The 19440-nt window shown below is 39.2% G+C and overlaps 2 protein-coding genes across 2 annotated transcripts in view; one reads left to right on the top strand and one right to left on the bottom strand.

The window, feature by feature from the left end:
* The window catches only part of LOC107550993 (pre-mRNA-processing factor 19-like), a 10622-nt gene extending 7728 nt beyond the window's left edge, over window positions 1–2894 (top strand). The window contains exons 9-12 of the mRNA XM_016232469.1: window positions 1142–1217; window positions 1412–1521; window positions 1609–1764; window positions 2799–2894. Coding sequence (XP_016087955.1) covers window positions 1142–1217; window positions 1412–1521; window positions 1609–1764; window positions 2799–2873 — 417 coding nt within the window. The 3' untranslated portion in view covers window positions 2874–2894. The remainder of the gene's footprint in view (window positions 1–1141; window positions 1218–1411; window positions 1522–1608; window positions 1765–2798) is intronic.
* Window positions 2895–3695: 801 nt separating this feature from the next.
* LOC107551001 (protocadherin-12-like) lies at window positions 3696–18585 on the bottom strand. Its single transcript, XM_016232478.1, has 4 exons — window positions 15514–18585; window positions 14251–14342; window positions 13173–13306; window positions 3696–4805 (listed from the first exon to the last, which is right to left on the bottom strand). Exons 1-4 carry the CDS (start codon window positions 18409–18411, stop codon window positions 4417–4419), a joined length of 3513 nt encoding a protein of 1170 aa, XP_016087964.1. The 5' UTR covers window positions 18412–18585; the 3' UTR covers window positions 3696–4416.
* Between the last annotated feature and the right edge of the window lie 855 nt (window positions 18586–19440).

Raw genomic sequence — 19440 nt, 5'->3', positions numbered from 1 at the left:
GGTAAAAATCCATTTAAACATATTGAAATTTCTATCTGACCACCACACAACCACTCAGAATATGAAGAATATCAAAAACTTTAGGAGTCGGCTGTCCACGAAAGTCCTTAAGATAGCAGCATGATAACACTCTCAATCAGCTGAATGAATGACTCAAAACTCACTCATTAAGTGTCTTACTGGTAGTTCAGTTGAGAAGTTTGTTGAAAAGTATGCATTTTTTCTTTCAACATTTCTTATTTGTATATTCATAAATGCATTTAAAACATTAATTAAACATTATTTATTGTAGTTGTAATTATTGTTGTTTGCAGTGTAAATTATTTAATCTGACTGGTAGCAGCCCTATAGTGTATGTTGAATTTATTGATAAATTGTAATAATTTGACATGAAAGATGATGCATACATCTAAAAAGGTTAAAAAATGGACCTTTGTAAAGGTAAATATGCAGATTTAAGTATATAAAAGTTGATAGAACACTGATGAAAATATTGCTTCAGAATAAATTGTTTACTCCACGAAAAATTCCAGCGATGCAGTTATTTTGCAGGGATATTTTGTATGGAATATTGTCTGCTGACATGAAACGTTCACTGTATATCGTAGTAATAAATATAATTTATTACAGCAATGATGTTTTGTTTTCTTTTTAATTTATACACATTAAATATTACATATGTATTTTATAAAATGTGTATTTCCATTACAGGTTTAGATCTTAAATTTCATATAAGGTGGTATTAAAAAGGTCTTAAAAAGTCTTCAATTTAACTTGTTAATGTCTGCAGAAACCCTGATGTATAGCATATTTTTCTTTAACCTTCCAGCAAACTTTTAAACTCTTTAACTGATAGAATTAATCAAAATTCTTACTTCTGGTTAATGGTTAAATGATCAATGTCAATTAAATTGTTAAATCTTAAATAGTAATATCCGTTACATCCAATGTTTGTGCGCGCTATGCATTTTTATCCATATTACAATCTTGTTAGCTTGGCGTTTTGAGTCAGTCAGTCATGATCTTCAATGTCATTTAGCGTCCTATTAGACAGCAGGCAGCTTCTGTTCCAGGCAGTGTTTAGAACAGAATTCATCTCAAATGAACCTTTATCTTTTCTCTCTCTCTTCCTGCTTAACAGGGTCTTCACAGTGCCAGTATACCTGGAATCCTCTCTCTGGATCTCTGCCCAACAGACACCAACAAAGTCCTCACCGGTACCATTACAACACGATTACACAAACACAATTTGATCACAAGTCATCGGGTTCACATAATTCGAACATGTGTCTCCTGTGGTCAGATATACATCATGTACTATCCCTTGTGTTACTGCATGTTGATGGCACACAAAAACAGACATAGACATATACACTGCCACAACCATAGTTTTTTGACATGCTCTCCCCAGGTGGAGCGGATAAGAACGTGGTGGTGTTCGACCGTCGGGAGGAGCAGATTGTTGCCACCCTCAAAGGGCACACCAAAAAGGTCTCGTCTGTCATCTACCACCCTGCTCAGGTAGGCCATCGCTCCCGCTCTTCATTCATAAACTCATTTCTGGTTAGTCTTCAGCTCTCACATGCATCTTCACATGTTCTCTGTCAGTCGGTGGTGTTCTCAGCGTCTCCAGACAGCACTATCCGTGTGTGGTCGGTTAGCGGGGGCAACTGCGTGCAGGTGATCAGGGCCCACGAGGCCAGTGTTACCGGCCTCTCTCTGCACGCTACCGGAGACTACTTACTGAGCTCCTCTGAGGACCAGGTAACACACAGGCTGATGGTTGAGGAACAGTACACAAGCAACTAGGGATGTAACGATATTATCAATGTCGTGATATCGCAATAGCAAAACTGTCTTGACATTATTGTGGTCACATGACGATGAAACGGACAAAAAATGTAGTTTTAAAAAATATATTTCAACTTCCTATTCTAACGTAAAAGGTCTTAAAGTTGTGTTTTTGGTCATTATGCTTTGGCACAATATCTGTCAAACGAACTAAAACCGAAAGCACAATATGGCTTAATCCCTTCATCTGTTTTCGCTGCGTGTTTCACTTTCGCTGCGTGCACACTTCGTTCATGCGATCAGCTCAGAACGGCTCCGTTCACACTGAATGAATGCAGTCAACTCGTTTATTGCGCGTGCTGATTCTACCTACTGTAGTGTAAAGCTTAAATAATATACCTATGAAATATTCATTTTCATTTATTTTACAGTGCAATTGTTTTACAATATATGGCTATTACTGTCGTTGTTGTTATTTTTATTATTATATTCTAATTTGTTTGGCTTCCTAAAAGACCAGTGTGAATGTAATTTAGATTGAGACAATATATCACAAATAAAAAAGAGCATTGAGTCCCCTTTAAAAAATTAGGTACAAGGCGATTCACTGACTTTTTTCTGACTTAGGTTTTCTTAGTTAAGGACACGGGTTAGAGCTCTTAATTTTGAACTCTCAAAGTGCATTGGATAGAATAATTTTACTTTAAAATGTACAAAATTGTAATTTTTTTTCCCGATTCTTTAAAAAAAAAATATCGTATCATGGACGATAATCGTATCGTATCGTATTGTGAGATTTTGATATTGTTACATCCCTACAAGCAACGCATAACCATGATGTTAGTAAATTACATTTTGCTCTTATAATTAATAGAAGTTGTTTTGTGGTTTGCAGTTTCACTACTTTTCTGAAAATAACTTTTCAAAACCTTTTTTTAATTTTCTTTTATTAAAGCAGTTTTCTACCTCTGTCATAATGTAATGCATTAAAACGTGTTGTGTTGTAGTACTGGGCCTTCTCGGATATCCAAACTGGACGCGTCCTGACTAAAGTGACCGATGAGACCGCTGGATGTGGTTAGTAATCCTCTCTGTCGGCTAGGGCTGGCCAGTGTATCAGATATTAAGAAAATGTTCATTATTGTGTTGGCATTATTAATATTTTTGCAAGTTTCTCCAGAAAATTATTTGGGAGTACTGATGTGAATTTTTAAGGTTTCTAAATTTGGCTAAACTGCTGAAAATCCTGTTGCACACAATCTACTACATGTCTTTGGTTGCCTGATTGGTAGTTTATTATACTTTTGTAGCAAGTTGAAAGACTGTTTAGTAAAATTCTAACACCATGTGGTATGTCTTTTTGCTGTGAAATACCTCCAAGAACATCTTTTATAGGAATATTTTGACCCAGGCATTTACAGGACTGAAGCAATTTAGGTTTGCTTTATTATCCATAAATCATTTTTAGAAGCATTAGGTTAAATAGTATCAAATGATACATCAGGCTTTTAAAGAACGTTTATTTGTCCGTCTCTCGATCACCATTTTGTTTTGCTCACCTCATCAAAAACTAGAGCTTTGATCATAAATCTGACCATGTAAGTTTCTTACTAAGACTGTTGAAATCATAGTAGAAATATGTAAAGTAATTATGAAAATAAATTTTTTTGAGAGATAGAGGGTGACCGGTTACATATGCATTTTATGTAAGTAATGTAAGCCTTTTTATACTATTATAAAATAGTAAAAAAATAAATAAAAAAAATGCAGCATCTGCACCAAATTGCTGATAATCAGACCAACTGCAAGATGTGCTTTTATATATTCACTGTAACCCTCAAAATAAATGCAGTAAATGGTTTATTTCACTAATACAGTTTGCAAAAAGAAAATGTGATGTCAATTATGAATACAAAAGCAGCACTACACATATACAAAATGACACTGAAAAAATATACATCTTTGTTTTGATATCAATAACTTACAGCATTCAAAGAAAAAGAATAAAAACTAAAGTTACATTCAGAATATAACTGAATTTTGTCATCAGTGCTTTACAGCCTTTACAAACGATGACCAAGTCTTGCATATACAGTGTTAGGCTTACTTCTAAATTCTTTGACTATTACATGCCCTGTAACTATTACAAAACAATATTTACATTAGAGAACCGGCATAAAAACAACAACAACCAGCCAGCATTGGGGAAATCCTGCAGGCTGTGAATGGCTGTGGCAATGGATTTGGTGGTTTTTCTGAGAGAAAAGACTTGTTTAGGAGATTTTTGTGCTTCAGAGGATATAAACAGCTACTTCCTAAAAAGGAGGCAGACTCATTTCTCCTAACATGCACTGCAGCAGTTCACAGAGCTCAATAATTCACCTTCTTGCAAAAGGATAACAAAAAAAAAAAATCTTATAATTGGTCTGCCCATATGAAGATTCGTGCTCTTTTTTTATTATTATAAAAAGTTTTTGTTTTTTATGGGCATAGCCTGTTCCAGCCAGACCTGGTTGAATAAAAAAAGATGCTGTTATAAGATGTTTTGACCAATGTCACTAGTGTTCCTGAGGCTTGTATGGACCCCAAAACGATATGGCACCAGAAATGAACCGTTCTTTGCTGTTATGGCACAGGGTTGGCATATTGCTGACGTGTGTGGGCAGCACCTCCGTTAGCAGGTGTGTCTAAGCCCAGCGAGCGTCTATAAGCCGCTGACAGTCTGTAGAGCACCTCAGCAGGTGGACACGACTGGGCATCGGCTTTCTGAGTCAACAGCATCTCAAACAGGGAGCTCACTTCTGAAATCAGAGCTCTGCCACCCAGAGGGGCTTTCTCTGGGGTTTTACCAAACGTAGAGAAGGAAGAGGAATCATCAGGACTCGCCATGGGACAGTGGGTATCAGGGGAGGGTGGCCCATCCGGGACAAACAGGTTTTCATGGTAGTCGGTTGTCAGAGGAAGAGAAAGACGAGCCATCCATGCCGGATCGGGAATGTCTGAGAACACATCATCTACACAAAAAGAGGAAGGAAATATGTAAAACTGTATGTAAAACTATGCATTTAAATATGTAAATAAATAAGCATTTGCAAAAGTGCTACAAATAAATATATTCTGGCCATAACTATATAATAAAATATTTACAAACATCTGAAAAAAGGCTGCAAAACCTGTCTGTCTGAATCTTCACTTGTTTACTTGTTTGAGTTTGTATGGATGAAGGAATACCGAGAGGGGGTGTGCATTTATCTTTAGTTTCCTTCGCCTGACATTTCATGGACATCTGCTGAGTTTGAACACAGATGAGTATTGCCAGTACAACACAGCATGCCCTAAAACGACACCCTTAGCCACAGTTTTTAGGGCAAAGGAAGTGATACAGTATAACAATAAACAAGGAAATTACCTTCATTGAGCCAAAAAAAATTCCAGAAATACTTGGTTAAGTGAATAAGCTTAAATTCTGTTATAACTTGATTTTTCTTTCACATGTTATCTGTGTTTGTGTGTGAAGCAGCCTCTTAAAGGGGTCATATGATGCGATTTAAATTTTTCCTTTCTCTTTGGAGTGTTTCAAGCTCTTGGTGCATAAAGAAGATCTGTAAAGTTGCAAAGACTAAAGTCTCAAATCCAAAGAGATATTCTTTATAAAAGTTAAGAGTCAGCCACGCCTACCTAAAACGGCTCGTTCTAACACGCCCCCACATATCTACCTCACTATGTGGGAAGATTTGCATAACGCCACCCAAATGTTTACGCAAAGAAAGAAGGCGTAACTTTTATTCTCGCTGTAGTATTGTTGCCGCCGCCGCCATGTCGTGAAGACGCTGTGTGCTTCGTAGTGAAAGCAAAACTACTTTGTTTGGTCTTCCAAAAGAGGACACAACTAGAAATCAGTGGTTAAGTTGTATTTACAACACTACTGTTCCAGAACAGTTCAAACCAAATATTCAGATGTGTGCAGGGCATTTTACGGAGGACAGTCTCCTGATCCTGGGAGAGTAGACTACAATGCCGGCTGTTCTGACTCACAGCCTGTAAGTACGTTTTTTCATATTTAAAGAATTTGCCACTGATGATTCAAACGCGAGTTTTGAGCAGTGTAGAGCAGCGCTTGTAGTTTGTCATTTCGCCGATCACAAATGGGTTTTATGTTTACGTGGCGTGATGCAATGCAACGACACTATAAATCATTATAATCCGTAATTATGTCCCCACTGGATGCAACAAATGCCTCGTTTATAATGGGTTTTATTGGTTTTGTCTCGTCGCGCCGGGACACGGCATCACAGTATGGTGAGGGGCGTAACATTTGGTATTCGGCCAATCACAACGCACTCAATAGCTGGCCAATCACAGCATACCTCGCTTTTTCAGACCGATGAGCTTTGTAAAAATCGATGCGCTTCAGAAAGGCGGGGCATAGAGGAGAAACAATAATGTACAGTATGTGGAAAATAATGTTTTTTTAACCTTAAATCGCATAAACACATTGCATTATACCAAATACACAAAATAATGTTCTTTTTGACCCCTTTAAAAATAAAGACATCTTCCATGAAAAACCTTTAACATCCATGCAACCTTTCCATTGCACAAACAATTCTTCAAATTATTAAAATGTTCTTCACATTGAGAGAAAAAAAAACCTCTTAGTAACTAGATTCACTGTAGAAGAACTTACATCTAGTCAAATCATCAGCACACACTCACAGCACAAACACACGCATATATACAACAAATATAGCTCCATATAGCACATCTTTATATGACTCGTTGCATTTTAATCATTTGTGTTTAGCATTGTTTTTACTCTGCCGAATCACAGCATACCTCGCTTTTTCAGACCGATGAGCTTTGTAAAAATCGATGCGCTTCAGAAAGGCGGGGCATAGAGGAGAAACAATAATGTACAGTATGTGGAAAATAATGTTTTTTTAACCTTAAATCGCATAAACACATTGCATTATACCAAAGACACAAAATAATGTTCTTTTTGACCCCTTTAAAAATAAAGACATCTTCCATGAAAAACCTTTAACATCCATGCAACCTTTCCATTGCACAAACAATTCTTCAAATTATTAAAATGTTCTTCACATTGAGAGAAAAAAAAGCTTTTTAAGAACTGTTCACTGAAAGGTTCTTCACAAAAATGGTTCCTTTATGCGAAAAAAAAAACTCTTAGTAACTAGATTCACTGTAGAAGAACTTACATCTAGTCAAATCATCAGCACACACTCACAGCACAAACACACGCATATATACAACAAATATAGCTCCATATAGCACATCTTTATATGATTCGTTGCATTTTATCATTTGTGTTTAGCATTGTTTTTACTCTGCCATGCATTTTTGGTCTTCTAATGTATCACCGCAGGCTACGTCACTCACTAGCTTCACATAACACAAGCTCACTCTCAATTTGCTGCAGTGGCTAAAGCAGAAATATTTGTTTTTGAATAAGCGAGGAGAAGCCAGAATGTGATGGTGGAGAATAGAAAACATCAGAGAGACCCTGAAGCTCTGACACAACCACACATGAATCCTCAAACATAGTGAGGCATGCATGACAGACAACCTCCATGAAACCTTTCTTAAGTGTTTTTTTGTGTCTTGTCTGTGGATCAGAGATTTCAAGGTCTTAATTAAAGGTGGAGGAGAAACAAAAGGGCTCGGCTTGTACAGACGCTTTTGGAGAGAGTGTGTGAGTAAAGATGTGAAATCCAGCCAGCGCTGATCAAACGAACCCACACTGGCCACATCAGAGAGCTCAGACAGAACCTCCAAACCTCATTTTCTTGACTTCCTCTCTCCACAGCCCTTTCAAATCCGGCCTATCACTAAATTCCCCCCCTTTGCATTATTATCAGTTAACAATTATATGCCCCATCATACTTCTTGCTTCTTTCTAACTTTTATTCCACAAATCTCCTTCTTACAGCCTCTCAATTAATGATGGAGGAAATGGTGGCAGTGCCTTTCAATCAGCAATTTCTCTAAAGCAGTTAAACCCATTAACCCACAGACATGGTAAAAATGCCATAAGGAATCCAACCACATCCAAACAACCAAAGGCAGACTCAGACACATTACAGTGACATGTGTGTAACATTCGCTTACACTTAGCCAACGTTACTGCCACACTTTCTCAAACAAGCAAACAGTAAAACGTTGCATTCGAATTTTAGGTCTGCGTCAGCCGTCAGGCAGCCATATCAGTGGCGCACGAAATGTGACGAAAATGTAAGTGTTGTTGCATTTTAATGCTTTTGTTAGCCTATATCCAGTTGAACCCACTAGATGCGGCGCTGCTACGTTGTTCATTCAATATATAGCAAAGATGTTGTTTACGGCGAAACTGAAACCAAGCCGTTCACACAGAAAGCATATTTATCACATTTTCTAGCGGTGCATCTATCAGCATTGCACTCGCGTCTCGCACAAGAAAGCGGCATGTTTAGAAAGCCATGTAAAATTAATGTAAGTTCAACTTTTAAAAAACATGTCTCAAGACTTTATGGCGGTTTTCCCCCATCCCACTGTAGCTCATGCTTTTAAATGAAAAAAGTAGCCAACTCATTGTGATTGGTTTTCGGTTTCAAAAAGAGGACACGACTAGAAATCAGTGGTTAAGTTGTATTTACAACACTGTTCCAGAACAAACCAAATATTCAGATTTGAGCAACGCATGTTACGGAGGACTGTTTCCTGAGAGAGCCTACAATGCCGGCTGTTCTGACAAATAATGCTGAATCACAGCCTATAAGTACGTTTTCATATTTAAAGGATTTGCCACTGATGATTCAAAAGCTAGTTTTGAGCAGTGTAGAGTAGCTGCTTGTTGTATGTTGTTTCACCGATCACAAATGCAGACATGGTTTTATGTTTACATGGCGCGATGCAACGCAACATGTAAAAAGACAGTATAAGTCATTATAATCAGTAGTTATGTCCCCACTGGATGCAACAAATGCCTCAGTTTTATTGGTTTTGTCTCTTCGCACTGGGACACAGCATCACAGTATGGTAAGGTGCGTAACATTTCCGTCACACGCTTGAGGTATTCGGCCAATCACAACGCACTGGACAGCTGGCCAATCAGAGCACACATCACTTTTCAGACCGATGAGCTTTGTAAAAATCGACACGTTTCAGAAAGGCGGGGCATAGAGGAGAAACAATAATGTACAGTATGTGGAAAATAATGTTTTTTTAACCTTAAACCGCATAAACATTTCATTACACCAAATAATGTTATTTTTTAGCAACATCATATGACCCCTTTAATGTCAGCAGCACAAACAGTGCAAGATGACTTACAAACTCAAGATAAACAAACCTAAGCATGAACACAAGCAATAGTAATAGAGATTCTTGCCTTAACAAGCACCATTATTAATCAAGCACCTAACTGATGTAAAGAATGTAAACCATTGTTATTCATTTAAATCACGCATAATACACCAAAGTGCACATGTGTCACCTCTGGCCCTTGAAAAACAGCGTGAGAAGAATGCAGTAGAGAAACAGCAGCCTGAGGGCAGTGTGTCCTTCAAAGGAAGAGTGTAGAGACAGAACAATGTCTTATACTGACACACACACACGCAAACACATTTCACACACTCTCACCTTCTCTGTCCCTAGGGTATGCATAACACATACACATCGTCTGCATAGTGCTGAAGTGTTAACAATAAGAGTGGTGGCATGACGTGAAGAGCCCAAGGATATGTGAATATTCATGTGAGCAGGTGTGTGACCCTAGAATGTGCTGAAAGGGTTACCATCATTCAGAGGTGTGAGTAAGTGGTAAAAACTGAGATGACTCAGGGAGAAGAGAGGGAATATGTACCTGCATGCTTCAGAAAGAAAACCCCTGATATAAACTCAAAACCGTCTGTCTTCAGTAGCATGACTAACACCATAACCAGATGAATATCGGGCAATACTGACTCAACCAAACCACACAATCTGTTCCAAAACTTAGCTGCCTTGTTGACCTCTAAGGTTCCTACAGTTTATTTCAACTGCTTACACACATTTTCCAAACTTTGCCTCTTTTTTTAAAAACTTGCACACACAAAATGCCTCACATCTCTTGCAAAATGAAGCACTGCGTTCAAATGATCACAAACACATCTCGAAAGCAAACATTTGCAAACATCTTTGCCATAATATTAATTCCTGTTAGATTTTTGTGTTAACATAGAGAATTGTGTTTTGCTAAAAGTGTTTTATGAAACTGAAAAGTGAGTCAAAGGCCGAGAATTAGCGTATAGTTTTGCAGATTTGGTGTGTGCTTCTGCTGTTTGAGTGTCAGGTTTTAGAAATTGTGTGACAAGTAAAGATTTTGTGTGTAAGCAGTTGAAAAAAAACTGTGATAGCAATGATATGTGCTATGTGATATCACTATGTGATATAGTGCATCTATACTGCACTATAAATAATGATGGTATTATTGAAAATTATGCAATATACAAGATGGGTTTCTGCATCACTTTTCTTTTTCTTTGATGTTTATACCAAACACCCCTGATATATTTAGCTGAATCATGTCACATGACTGTGTCTGCAAGTTTGTAGCTAAGAAAAGTCAAACATGCACAGAGACACTTCCACATTAAAGGGGTCCTATTATGCTTTTTCACTTTTTTAATTTTAGTCAGTGTGTAATGTGTATGTTTGGGCATAAAAAAGATCTAGAAAGTTACAAATCTCAAAGTCCACTCCAAAGGGAGATATTTCATTAAAAAAAAAAAACCTTTTCAAGAACTACAACGAACGGCTCGTTTGGACTACAGCGTTGGTTTCCGGGCTTTGTGATATCACAAAGCGGCTCATTAGAATATCATTAAAAATAATTCCCGCCTACAGAAATTGGAATGGTTGGGGGGTGGGGAGGGTCGAGGTCGTGGTTAGAACGCTTGGTTGAGTGAGCGCATGAGACGAGACGACGAAGAAGAAGAGCTGCTGTAGAGTTAGTGCATCAGAGAAAACCAAGAAGTAGAGCAGCTGTGCTGTAGATTAAAATTTTCGTCATGTCTAGAACAATTCTTACAAATATAACATGACGTAGCTGGGCGCCGCGGACAGACGCCGAACGGCGCCTCTCCTACACTTATAGAAAATAATGTGTTTGAATTTTAAAGATGTGGTTATAACCCCAATTTGCTATTGTGTGCTGCACATTTTACTGAGGACAGCTTCCACAACACGAAGGAGGACAGTGCCGGATTCGCCAAAAGCTTTTGTCGAAAGACGGAGCAAGGGGCGTGGCAGTACTGAAACACCGTCTAAGCTGTTGGCCAATCACAACGCACTGGGACAGCTAACCAATCACAACACATTTTGTTTTTCGGAAGGCGGACCTTCATCAAACCCGGAACTAATCGATCCGTTTGTGCCAGGCTGGGGAGAAATGTATTTTAATAATGTAAATTATGTGAAGAATAATGCGTTTTTCGAACTAGCAAGCATGAGAGCATGTTCTAGTTCAAACTCACCAGACCTGAACCCCATAGACAATCTATGGGGTATTGTCAAGAGGAAAATGAGAATCAAGAGACCAAAAAATGCAGATGAGCTGAAGGCCACTGTCAAAGAAACCTGGGCTTCCATACCACCTCAGCAGTGCCACAAACTGATCACCTCCATGCCACGCCGAATTGAGGCAGTAATTAAAGCAAAAGGAGCCCCTACCAAGTATTGAGTACATGTACAGTAAATGAACATACTTTCCAGAAGGCCAACAATTCACTAAAAATGTTTTTTTTATTGGTCTTATGAAGTATTCTAATTTTTGGAGATAGTGAATTGGTGGGTTTTTGTTAAATGTGAGCCAAAATCATCACAATTAAAAGAACCAAAGACTTAAACTACTTCAGTCTGTGTGCATTGAATTTATTTAATACACGAGTTTCACAATTTGAGTTGAATTACTGAAATAAATTAACTTTTCCACGACATTCTAATTTATGCACCTGTAGTTAATATTCACAGCTAAACAATATGACATTTCAGAATTTCAAAGAGACAAAAAGAAGAATTAGGGAGAATTAATAAAATATGAGTAATTGATTGCCATTTGTGAATTATCTGTAATCATGCAATCCATAAAAATGTAACTGTAGTCTGATTTTGAGCATTTTAAAACATAACAATCTAATTACAAGTACCAAATGTTTGGAATCTGATTACGTAATCCAGATTACATGTAATCAGTTACTACCAGCACTGTCAGTATCAGCAGCATGTTCACCGTGTAACTTTGATTTGGTGGAAATCATGGCTAAAACTGCTCAGACATCAGAGAGATAAAACAAAACAAACTAGACCTGTCATTCAAGAGAACAAAAAAGGCCCCTGTTAATTTACAGCATGCTAAATCTCAGAACAATAGATGGAAGGAACTGCACACAAACATTTACTCTATACACAGACAAAGGAAACACAGCAGCGAGAATCTAAATGCATATTAGTAAATCCGGATCAACACACTTTAAACATGAATGTTTCCAGAGCATGATTTCAGTGACTCAATTTAAAAAATGAAAACTAGATCTACATAATTATGTTTTTTTTTCTGTCTTATTTGTTGACTTGCTATATGTGGAAAACAGGATAAATGTGAGACATCTGGAAATCAGCTATAAAAATAGCAAATCCTGTACAGCACTCAAAATCAGGAAACCATTTCACATCACCTTACTTCACTTAACCTAGATTACACAGTTAGTTCTGGTCCTCTAATTTCATTCAAATTCCTCCAATTTTGCAGCGTTACAAAGGGGACTGGTATTTAGCTGTGAGACGTTTCACTGTTTGCGTCACTCAGCTTGTTGCACACTTGATATTCAGTACAACAGCACTTTTGCTTGTGTGGCATGACTTAAACAATAGTTCACCCAAAAATAAAAGTTCTGTCATTTCCTCTTTTGCATTTTCTTTAGGACATTTCTGATGTGGGAAAGTTTGGCTTGCATGGACTTTCAAAGGATGCACAACAATGATGAGAGAATATTAAAAGTATTTTCTCAGTAAATGATGGCAGAATTGTCATTTTTGGGCGAAGTACCCCTTTAATTAAACATAACAGTGGACTAAAATGGCATGACTTAAACAATAGTTCACCCAAAAATAAAAGTTCTGTCATCATTTCCTCTTTTGCATTTTCTTTAGGACATTTCTGATGTGGGAAAGTTTGGCTTGCATGGACTTTCAAAGGATGCACAACAATGATGAGAGAATATTAAAAGTATTTTCTCAGTAAATTATGGCAGAATTGTCATTTTTGGGCGAAGTACCCCTTTAATTAAACATAACAGTGGACTAAAATCAGAATAATTGGACAGAATAATAGTATAGACATTTACCAGAAGTCAGCAGATTATTGAGGCCTTCTTCATATACAGGGTCCACAGGTGAGTCCCAGTCCATATCACCCATTTCACTCTCTCCATGACCACTGTCTTTAGTGCTCAGCCAATCAGCATCCTGAGCCCCTGACCTACAATACACAACGAAAACAGTAAAGCAGTGAGAACGTTTCCGGGGAATGATAAAATAAGTTAAAACATAAGTAAAATATAATTTCAATAAGTTAAATATAATGCAACTAAACTGAAGCACATGTGAAATGTTGGAGGATTGACAAATGGGGCAAATTTTTGTTGTGGAGCATTAAAAAAAATTCTAACCATATTGAATATAATTAATGCCATTAAAATGATTCATTTTTGAACAAAAGTACAATGCTATTACCTTTTTTAATGGTAAAAGGATCATATGATTTAGACAAAACCATAATGGAATACTGTGGTATTCATTGTAGTAGCATTTAAATACCATGAATATGATATTCAGTACCATGCTATATTGAAGTATGTACTGGCACCATCACTGTACCATAGTGCCGGCACAATACCTTTTTGTAAGGGAACATCAGGGGAAATACCTATGTGATTATCCTTAATATCGGTTTAACAGTGTTCTCAAAACTGGGATTTTACTGTGAGCTAAAATGATCTCAACACTGAAACGAAAACAATACAACACACAACTGAAGGAAGTGTGACTGCACTGTCTTTGGTTTAAACAAGCTCTGTCTTGCACAGATGAGTCACGGTCTATGCTTTCTCTTTTTTTTTAATTCTGAATGAACATAAGTTAAATTTATAGAAACAGTATTGCATTCTGCCTGATAACAATCTGTGTGTAAGACAGACAGCGGCTGATAACAGCTATGATACGCCTCATTCTGTGTTCACTGACTTCCTTTCTTACAAGAAATCTACCTGATAAAATAATGACCAACTTCTAAGATTGTTATTGTGATTGTGAGGCTATTGCTTTGTATTCGGTGTGTTAGTGTAGGAATGAGGACTAAATTTATTGTCTGTTTGGTCAAGAGCTTGTATAAATAAAACCAAAAGGAGGGTAAAAATGGTTTACCGGCCAGTTCTGTGGGAATACTTGTTGCCCCGAAAATTTGGTCGAGGCTGAAGTTGCCCTTGATGCAACAGAGACAGGAGCTGAGACACCTGCTGTAGAATTAAAATGATGCAAAATTATACAGGGGAATTTACCACTTAGTAAAAATCTCCTGATTATGAATTCACAATTAATCATGTTTCAAAACAATAGAAATTCTACAAGATTCCTGAATGACCATGCACAACTTGCAGGCAGTTTGCTCTTCTAGAATGTCATAGTTTCATAATTCAATATATAATTTTGGTCTGTTACAGAATGAGCTACATTCAGAATGAGCCCTTTCTGGGTTTGTGGTGTTTGAGCTGTAGAAGGGGTGACAGGAAGCTGTTTCTACACAGGGTCTATTCTTCTAGAGGCTATTTCCTTCCAGGATGCACATAAGAAACCCAGCCTTGGCTGCGAGGACAGGCACCGGTGACATTTCAGCCCCTTTCCTTTGCAGTCGCCATAGGTCTAATTTGCCAACTGGGCCAAGTGAGTAAGGGAGGGTGGACTGGAAAGGAGGAAAAGAGAAGAGGGTGGGGGTCAGGATCCACGCTCTTCCTGACTGGCTGCAGTATTCACGTGAGGGCTCAAACCCATGCCAGGACCTTTTGTTCTGCTAATCGTTTTGGTAGAGGTAAGCATCTGGGTGGACCCAGATTCAGAGGATACACAGTTTGACTAGGACAGCACTTTTGGGCTGTTAGTCTTTGAAATACTAGCTGATGAAAAGTTGTTATTCTCACTTTATTTAATGAGAATCAGATCAGTACCAGCAATTTGTTGCTGACTACCACCAGCCCAAACACGTCTGAGAAGTATAATCTTACTGTGCAGAAATATCTGTGTTTGGTTTAAATACCTTCCCCCCTCATAGGACAACCATGGAAAGAATCTGCTTTTTCTTCCCACATTCGGTATGACTCTGTAATGTGATAACATTGAGGACTGGCTGCGTTTTCTCCTGAGGCATATTAAAGGTTTAAGTTACTGTGTGACACTGATGTGATTCTGAATACACCTCAGCGTCTTTATCATCTGTTAACTGTCCCCTTAGGCTGCTATAGATATAGGCTAGTCCTGCAGTATAACTGCAGAGTGGGAAAGCTATCATGCACTTGAGCTATTATGAACTGGGATGCCTTGAAATCAAAGTCAATGCCATTCAAAGTAGTTTGATCTAATGCATTTTCATATCTGAAATGTTAAGATTGTAATAATAATAAAAAAATCTCTTACTTGCACCTCGGGTGAGGCAGAGGACAGTTCAATTGAACCGTTCTCTGCAAAAGCTGCCATAGAGAGTCGAACAAGGTTCCTCAGGATCTGCCTGTGGTCTGACTCTTCCATCTGTCCTCTTCTTTCTGTGGTCTTTGGTCTCCGTAAAGTGGCCTGATTACTGGGAATTGAAGCAATAGTTTCTGAGGGGTCCGTAGTATTAAGCTTGAGCTCTTCATTTTTGTTTCGTCTGAGTGTGCTGGTCTGTGAGTTTGCGAAAGATGAGGAGGAAGAATTTCTGGTCTTTTGCAGGGTTCGAGATGGAGTTCCTGGGTTAAAAGGAAGTGCTCCATTCCACTCTATGCTCCCAGGCTTTCTGAGTATCTTGCTCTGAGTGAGTGGTGGGTTCCCATCCATTTCTGTATGGGCTTGATTTTGAGCCATGCGAGCAAGGGTTGGTGTAAGTGTAAACTGGCCTTGTGGATGCAGCATTTCCACTAAAGGTGATGTACATGACAACGCCTCAGCTTCATCTTCTTGTGGAGTTTCTTTACGACCCCGAAGCACTGGTACCAACTGGATGTCAGTCTTGTGAATGTGCTTCTGTGGCCGTCGTGGGTGACGGGTGTAGGTTGACTCGGCTTGTCTACAATTATAAGCACGGTTGTCCCGTTTGTCAGGATGACAGAATGTCTTGGCCAAAGCAATGGCTAGAAATAATACCAGGCAGGTTGATCCAAGGCAGATGGCCAAAAGCATTGTAAAACTGTACTGCGCCTGGTTATCATGAGACAAGTTCTTTAGGTGGTCACGAAAGTTGATGAATGTTACCTCCAAAGTGATTCTTGTGGTTAGCATAGGTGTTCCCATATCAGATACTGCAATGCCTAGTTTAAAAGTTCTGCCGATCAATTCTGTGGCATTGGTTGTATTAACATAGAGCTGCCCAGTAGTTTTGTCAAGAAAGAATAGGTTAGAAGGCTTGCCTTCTGTTATTCTAAAACTGAGTCTTCCATTGAGACCAGAATCTGGATCACTGGCCCGAATGGTGGTGGCCAGAAAACCTTCGGGTTTGTTGAGAGAAGAGTAATTTCTTGGTTTGTAGAAGTTATCCTCCAGAGCTTTATTCCCAAGTTCAGTCACAATCTCCCCTTTGTCCACATTCACTGGGACACTTAGCAATGCAATTCCCTTTTTGGGTAGTGGCTCATGGATTACGGGATAATTGTCATTAACATCCTGTATCTCAACCAGCACTGTTGCAGTACTGGTCATTGGTGGGTATCCTTGATCTACAGCCTCCACAATAAATGAGTACGAGTGGGTTTCCTCATAGTCTAATGACTGTTGGACAGTAACAGCCCCACTGCTGGGGTGGACTGAGAAAAATGCAGTTGGTGTCCCCAGTTCATTCGATTCTCTAATGGAGAATGATACCCTTCCACTGAGGTCCATGTCAACATCATGTGCCTCCACGGTCAAGAAAGGTAATCCAGGGGTGTTGTTCTCTTTGAGGATGCTCCGGTAGTGACTTTTGGCAAACATTGGTGCGTTATCATTTTCATCCAAAACATGGACAGTCAGGTGCTTAATACAGGATAGAGAAGGATCACCACGGTCCTGAGCTAGAAGAGTGAGGTTATATTCCATTTGTCTCTCACGATCCAGTGTATCATTGGTTACAATCATGTAATTGTCTCCATGGATCTGTTTGAGTCTGAAGGGGCAAGATCCACTGAGAATGTGCACTTGTACCTGCCCATTTGCCCCAGAATCGGCATCAGATACCATCACAAGAGCGAGGAAAGTTTCATTTGGTGCTCCTTCAGAAACGGTCGCAACAGGGGAGTCTGGTGGAGTCCATGTTATATGAATGCGAGGAGCATTATCATTGACGTCTCGCAATTTGACCTGCAGCTTGTGGTGAGACGGGATAGCATTGGGCCCCAGATCTCGAGCTTGGATGTCTACCTCATACACATTCTTTTCTTCAAAATCTAAAGGGCCTTGTAAAGTCACAGCACCCGTTTTTGGATGGATGCTGAATAGTCTTTGCACTTCCAGTGGGACATGTTTACTGAGAGAGTACTCAACCTCCCCATTAGCACCTTGATCAGGGTCTGCAGCACAGAGATTAATGACAATCGTCCCATGAACAGTGTCCTCTGCTAGTTCGATAACTGCCGGGGCCTCCTCAAATACAGGGCTATTGTCGTTGGAGTCGAGAATTGTGACTATAACTTTTGTGCTGCCTGATTTTGGCGGGTCCCCTTTGTCCCAGGCTGTTAGAACCAGTTCTAAAGTTGGCTGCAACTCCCTGTCCAGTTCTTTGATGACCACTAATTCAGCCTGCTTGGCCCCTCCAGAAGTATGGATATCCAAAGCAAAGTGCTGGTTGGAAGACAGGGAGTAGGTCTGCAGGCCATTCGGTCCCGCATCTGGATCTACAGCCCGGTCCAGAGGGATGCGCATTCTCAGTGAGGCTGTCTCAGAGATCTCCACCTCCTGCACTAGGCTGGGAAAGACTGGGCTGTGGTCATTTTGGTCCATCACCTCCACACGAACTGACAGGAAATGCATAGCACCACCCTTTCTGTAGAGAACACTGAAGGCCAGCTCACAAAATTCTGCTCCCCAGCATAGCTCTTCTCGGTCCAGACTGCCTAGTGTTGACACGGTACCATCCCTTACATCAACTGTGACTGGTAGAGTATGCCCATGCGGCACGACCCGGAAGTTTTCCAGTGATCCTGTTTCCCCACGTTCACGTAGGTCATCCAGGAGGCGACCCACCCTTGTCCCTGAGGGCTGTTCTTCCCAGACATGATACAGGATAACGAGGGGAGCAGAGCCCATATTGTGGGCATGACAGGGTGGACACTCAATAAGAGCTGCCAGAAGGAGCAAGACCTGGAGCATGACTGTGTGTGAGGTTTCCTATTTCCTTTTACGTAGAGTCAGATGTGCTAAGCAACTAGATAGGCATTCTAATACATCAAAAGATACACATGTGCCTACGCAATATGGTTAAAAAAAGAAATACTAAAAAGGAGAAAACTGTTGTTTTAGATAAAAAAATTAATGACAGTACCACCACAACCAGGTGCTTTGTAAACGACCATTTACAGTAAATATGAAAGTCACAAAAATGGGAAAATGATAATTGCCATCACAAAGTTTCACAGTTACAACTTTATAGTAGTGTTAGCCTATATTAACATTGAGATTTACTGATATCAACAGACATACCTCACCACAATAATTAAACAGTAAACACCCATGGAAAATAATGATCACTATTCAGACAACTAAATCACTTTTATAAAAGTATAATTCCAGACAATTCTAGTTTATAAATAAAGTTATCATCTCCCTTAGCCAAATCAATGTTATTCTACAGCTCTACTCACTCACACACAGCTGCTGCTTCCCGGCCCAGGACTCCAGTCAGCATTAAAGTGAGGAGCTGAGGAACTTAAGGGGCTGGGACGGCACATTCAGGGGGAATGGCCTGAGAGCCAATGACAGATAGTGAGGGAGGAGTGTACAATGCTGCTTAACTCCACCCATCTGTAGCAAGGAGCGGATTTAGAAGAAATGAAGCTGTGCTTTTAATGAAACATGATCCCACTTCTTTCATTCACTGCCTCCAGCTCTTCACACACCTGACTCCTTTTCCAAACTGTCTAAATAAACACAGTAAGAGTCATGGTCTATGGCATCTGTCATCAGAGTTGAAGCAAACCTAAGATGAGACCTTTAGGGGCCCTGAAAACAAAAACAAGGCCTGGAGCTGAACTCTGAGGGTGCTGATGTAAAACTGCATTTTGTTTCAATTTGAAGCATCTCATGTTTTTCTGAAATGGCCATCAGTATTCAACAAGCATTTATAACAAAACTGCTGATAAAAATGCTGATATTTGTGATTAATTTTTAGTACATCTTTTT

Source organism: Sinocyclocheilus grahami, unplaced genomic scaffold, assembly GCF_001515645.1.
Source record: "Sinocyclocheilus grahami isolate Dianchi unplaced genomic scaffold, SAMN03320097.WGS_v1.1 scaffold411.1, whole genome shotgun sequence".
Taxonomy (NCBI): Eukaryota; Metazoa; Chordata; class Actinopteri; order Cypriniformes; family Cyprinidae; genus Sinocyclocheilus; species Sinocyclocheilus grahami.
This window is presented reverse-complemented; position numbering and strand designations above follow the sequence as displayed.

What these genes read in the sequence shown, in the direction of transcription:
- LOC107551001 (XM_016232478.1), bottom strand. Translation starts at nt 18,411, where the DNA reads ATGCTCCAGGTCTTGCTCCTTCTGGCAGCTCTTATTGAGTGTCCACCC. An exon ending in CTGCCTCACCCGAGGTGCAA is followed by an intron (nt 14,343 to 15,513) that starts GTAAGAGATTTT and finishes TTAATTCTACAG; the next exon opens with CAGGTGTCTCAGCTCCTGTC. An exon ending in TATTCCCACAGAACTGGCCG is followed by an intron (nt 13,307 to 14,250) that starts GTAAACCATTTT and finishes TGTGTATTGTAG; the next exon opens with GTCAGGGGCTCAGGATGCTG.